This window comes from Apis dorsata, unplaced genomic scaffold (genome assembly GCF_000469605.1).
Source record: "Apis dorsata unplaced genomic scaffold, Apis dorsata 1.3 scaffold_87, whole genome shotgun sequence".
In the NCBI taxonomy this organism is placed as follows: Eukaryota; Metazoa; Arthropoda; class Insecta; order Hymenoptera; family Apidae; genus Apis; species Apis dorsata.
In genome coordinates this window covers 822,607-827,942 of record NW_006263385.1, presented here as the reverse complement: position 1 = coordinate 827,942, position 5,336 = coordinate 822,607, and the positions used below count along the sequence as shown (strand labels likewise).

At 34.8% G+C, this 5,336-nt stretch overlaps 1 protein-coding gene across 3 annotated transcripts in view; it reads left to right on the top strand.

Annotated features, from left to right (window-relative positions):
- Nucleotides 1-5,336, top strand: part of LOC102679780 (protein grainyhead) — an 82,574-nt gene that overhangs the window by 59,263 nt on the left and 17,975 nt on the right. For all 3 annotated transcript variants that reach the window (XM_031508444.1, XM_006611406.2, XM_006611407.2), the window contains exons 4-5: nucleotides 1-330; nucleotides 2,334-2,717. In XM_031508444.1, the coding sequence (XP_031364304.1) occupies nucleotides 1-330; nucleotides 2,334-2,717 (714 nt within the window). The remainder of the gene's footprint in view (nucleotides 331-2,333; nucleotides 2,718-5,336) is intronic.

Here is a 5,336-nt window from a genome sequence, read left to right as displayed (position 1 = left end):
GAGGCGCCTGGCTCCGGTTCCGGTTCGGCGAATCGGATGGAAGGCGGCGAAGGCGCCGGTGGGGGGGAGCTGCACCACTTCCTCCACCAGTACAACCAACAGTCCCACAGTCCCGGGCAGAGCCTGCAGGGTGGCCTTCCGCTTCCGCTTAGCCCGCAGTCCCTCAGACACGACGGTTCCTCGAGCACCGGGATCGCAGGAGTGAAAAGGGAGCCGGAGGATTTGAGCTCGTCGAGAGGGGCGCAACAGTCCAGCAAAAGGCACAAGCAGGCGCAGCCGGACAGCCCCACACCCCCGGGGATGTACCATCATCATCAACATCAACTACAGGTATTTTCACACGTATAATTTCCAATCTCTTCTTTCCCTCTTTCACGTAATATTGTTTTGGAAATTAATCGTTGAGACTGGAGACGTTTCTTCTCTTTTTTTTTTAAGATTCTTCAGAAATTAATCGTGGTTTTTAGAGATGATGTTCGAGTCTTTCGAATAGGTTTAGGTATTAAAATTATATTAAAGAGAAGGAAGTTCTTCAGAGATTATTGCAAAAGTTTCAAAATGATTAATATTTTAATTTTTTCCTTTCCAATCTCTTCTTTCCCTCTTTCACGTAATATTGTTTTGGAAATTAATCGTTGAGATTGGAGACGTTTCTTCTCTTTTTTTTTTAGAATTCTTCAGAAATTAATCGTGGTTTTTAGAGATGATGTTCGATCCTTTCAAATAGGTTTAGATAAAATTAAAATTATATTAGAGAGAAGGAAGTTCTTCGAAGATTATTACAAAAGTTTCAAAACGTGAAATTTTAATTTTTTTCTTTCCAATCTCTTCTTTCCCTCTTTCACGTAATATTGTTTTGGAAATTAATCGTTGAGACTGGAGACGTTTCTTCTCTTTTTTTTTTTAAGATTCTTCAGAAATTAATCGTGGTTTTTAGAGATGATGTTCGATCCTTTCGAATAGGTTTAGGTATTAAAATTATATTAGAAAGAAGGAAGTTCTTCAGAGATTATTACAAAAGTTTCAAAACGTGATCAGATTTTAATTTTTTCCTTTCCAATCTCTTCTTTTCCTCTTTCACGTATTTTAGAAATTAATTATTGAGACTAGAGATGTCTCTTTTCTTTTTTTTTTTTCAGTATGTTTCAGAAACTAATCGTAATTTTTAGAGATGATGTTCAATCCTTTCGAATAGATTTAGGTATTAAAATTATATTAGAGAAAAGAAGATTCTTCAGAGATTATTACAAGAGATTTTCAAAACGTGTGATTGTCAAGTAGCGAAGGATTTTTCTTTAATTTTTAAAAAACTAAACATATGTGTCAACATCTCTGAAGAAGTTATATTTGAAATTTACAATAATGATCCTGTTTCCTTCGTCGTACAGTGGAAATCCCTTCAAACGACAAACATTATATTACAATATTAAAAGAATCGATATCAATGATTGGCAATCGAAACGAAAATATTAAATTCTTTTTATCCGGCAAACCTTCGTTCGAATCTCTCCTCTCTCTTATATTTAACAAGGGAACGAGTAACTAAATCCTGCAGAAACTTGACAGAAACTATCGACAGGCACAGCTGGTAAATGCGTGCTAGTAACTTTCAGGATTCCAGTGTCCATTCTTAAAAAAAACGTACTTGTCCCGATAACATACGTGACACTCCATTGGACTCCATCAAATCCGACTATGGCCCATTACGATTAAAATACTCGACGTGATCGAATAGAAAAAGAAAAAAAAAAAAAAAAGAAAAGAAAAGGATTGACATTATCCTGATCCCAGATATTAAACGCAAGACAGTAGAAATAAGCGTTCTTAACTCCTTCACTCTATTATGACAAACATACCTGACATTATCCAACTTAATCTTGATAAAACTGCAGTTTATTAGACCTCGAGACAAATACTTCTAGACTTCTCAGTCTAAATGCTATATTTCTATATAATATCAACTCTCCTGTGTCACGTTTCCACGATTCAAATCGAATTATTCCAAAAATTAACCTTCGATGTTACACATAAAATCACTCACAAAACAACTATTAATTACATTGGAAAATAAATTCTAAACAAATAAAAAAAAAAATTACACATTTATTCTTATTTCTAACTAAATCCAACTCTCTAAATGCTCTTATCGCATCCTATACACGAAAAATTGAAAGCAACTTTCTCAAAGACGTAGCATTTACGCTCTCCCCATTGATCGAAACAAAAATTATTCCACCAAACAATTTCTCTAAACCAATCTCTCTACTCCCCATTTCTCCCACGTATATTCGATCGCAATTCTAATCAAATTGAAATTTGAAATTGAAAAACAGGTTCAACAATACGGCAGCCCCTACGACCCGTACAGCTCGTGCAGCCCGCGCCTCCAGTCAACGACGTACACGTCGACCTCGGCGACGGGCGCTGCAAACACCGGGAATCCGAGCGGATTGCACCAGGAGGCGACCGCGGTCTACGTGACGGGGGACGCCCTACCACCTTTGGCATCCTCGAGCTCGTCCTCGTTATCGACCACGACCGCTTCGTACACGAGGTACGAGGTTGTGCCAAGCTCTTACGCGACGACACACGCGATACGCTCCTCGTCGAGCAGCAGCAAAGTCCTCACCGTTGATCTTCCCAGCCCCGACTCCGGAATCGGCGCGGACGCGGTCACGCCTAGGCAAGATCATCATCCGCCCACGGCGCTGCATCAGGTTGGTCTCGAAATTTCGATTTATAGAAAAAAAAAATTTATAAAAAATCTCTCTTCTCTTCAAAAAATTCGAAAATCGAATTTATTTGGAATAGTTGTAATGGACGAGTTTGATTTTCAAACACTTTGCATCCTATAGATTTTGCTAATAATTGTTTGCATTATGAGGGGGAGGGGATTTTTTTGCATTTGATTTGAGAAAGGGAGATGCGTTATAATTTTGAAAGTTTGAAGATATCAAGTTTGATAGATTTTTGAAAAGAGAAGATTTTTTAAATTACTTGGGTTTGATACAGGATTTTTAATTTAAAAGGAAACTTGTAGTTTCTATTTAGGGGAGGATTGTTATAAATTGAAAGAAGATAAAATATTCGCAATTCGATCTCGATGACGAGAGATAAGAGATTGCAAATGTAGAAATCTCTTTGTCTCATGAATGTTCCATACACGATTCGCGAGTACCAGGGATATCAATCTTAAACGTCTTAAATATCGCGATCTCGATCTCGAGAAATATTGCGATAATCTCCATTAAAATCTAATATGTCGATCGATTCGTTCCATCGAAGGGGAGATGGTGTATCTTCGAACATTCGAATGCTAATTCGATTATAAATAAGACTTGATCATCGGTGCAATGGTTATACGTTCAAATAATCGTAAACTCCATTTTTTTTTTTTTTCTTTATAATAAATACCTACCAATCGATCCTATCTCAAAGCGTCTATCTACGCAGATTCATCTACGATATATACGACTCGTGCACTTTCTCGCTCGAGTTGGCCACTTTCTATCCAGATTGATATCCCAATCATCGTAAATATATTTTTGATTCGTTTTGCCAACGAATTTAATCGAGGTAGTCGATATCGCGGTTCCATCACGCGGATGGAATCAGTTTTTTTACGGTCATTTTTTATTTTTTTTTTTTTACTCGATCTTTGAAACAGAATTGTACACGGCTTGGTAACGATACTTATGGACGATTTGCATAATAAACAACGCATATCTATCAAGAATATATCAACGTGTATATGTTTGTAATCGATGAGAATCATGTAATAGGTGGTATGTTTTTTTTTTTTTTTATTTGTTTGTTTTTTATACAACGAGTTTTCATTCGAGTCAGAAATCGTTTGAGGAAAAGTTTGAGGATCGAGATAGAATTGGAAGTTTAGAAGGAGTACGTATTATGGTGATTTTATGTGAGAAATATCTAGAGATATCTAAATTTTAATACTTTGTGTGGTATTAATTCGTTAATCGATTTGCTTATATTTATTATCAATATGGAGTGATATATTTAATCGGATAATATAACATATTTTCCTTTATCTTCAAATTGATCTGATGTCAAGATCATAAATTGTTTCAAGTTTTATTAGATGGATGCAAAAATTTTACAGAGTTTAAATAAATAATCGCTTATGATAAATATTTAACAAGTATTTTAAAATTTGCAAAAATTTGATTTTGATTTATATTTATTTGTAATTTTATTGCGTTGTATTTTTTTATTATTCGGTAAACTTACATGATAAGTAAGTTTAATACGTGACTTTTGAAATTCCTTCGAATGCTTCCAAACATTTTGATAATAGTGTATAACCGTACGATAGTGCTATCTATTTACATTATCTATAGCCTTTATATAATCGACACAATTTTCGCATTCACTTAAAAATAAAATTATCCAACTACATTTAAATATCAAAAAAAAGAAGATCACGACTCGAAAAATTTCTGAAAAAAAAAAAATGAATCGAATCGAATCGTATCATAAAAAGGAATTCCAAATCCCAAAAGCTAATTAAATATTTTAAAAGACTCAATTACGAACGCACAACGCATACAATGTATCGAATTATAATTAATTGAGGACCGATTAAACGTTAAAAAAAGAGAATTACGACTCAAAAGGATTCTTAAAAAACATTAAATCTTCCTCAATAAACACCATCCGTCAAAGAAAGAACAAAAATTCACTTCCTGGAGAAAGATTCCTGGCAAAAAATCCTGGCGCAAAAAAAAAATCCAGAAAGAAAGAAAAGGATTCTTTCGTGGCGTGGAAATGATAAATTTCGATTTTATCGAATTACAATTAATTGAGGATCAAAGAAGAGAATCATTCAAAAGAATTCTTGGAAAATCGAGGAAGAAAGGAAAATTTCATTTCCAAGAAGAGGATTCTCTCGTACAGAGATAATAAATCGACTTTATCGAATTACTTTATCGAAAAACTTTGAGAATCGAAGAAGAAAACGATTCAAAAGAATTCTTGGAAAATCGAGGAAGAAAGGAAAATTTCATTTTCAAGAAGAGGATTCTCTCGTGCTTCAGAAATAATAAATCGACTTTATCGAATTACAAACTTTGAGAATCGAAAAAGAGAATCACGATTCAAAAGAATTCTTGAAAAATACTAAATCTTTCATCGTCCATCGAGGAAGGAAGAAAAAAATTCACTTCCAGGAGGAGGATTTTCTCGTGTCGCGAAAACAACGAATCGATTTCATCGAATTACAATTAACTGAGAACCGATCGAGGAAGAGAATCACGATTCAAAAGAATTCTTGGAAAACACAAAATCTTTCGTAGCATCGTAGGAAAGAAGGAAGA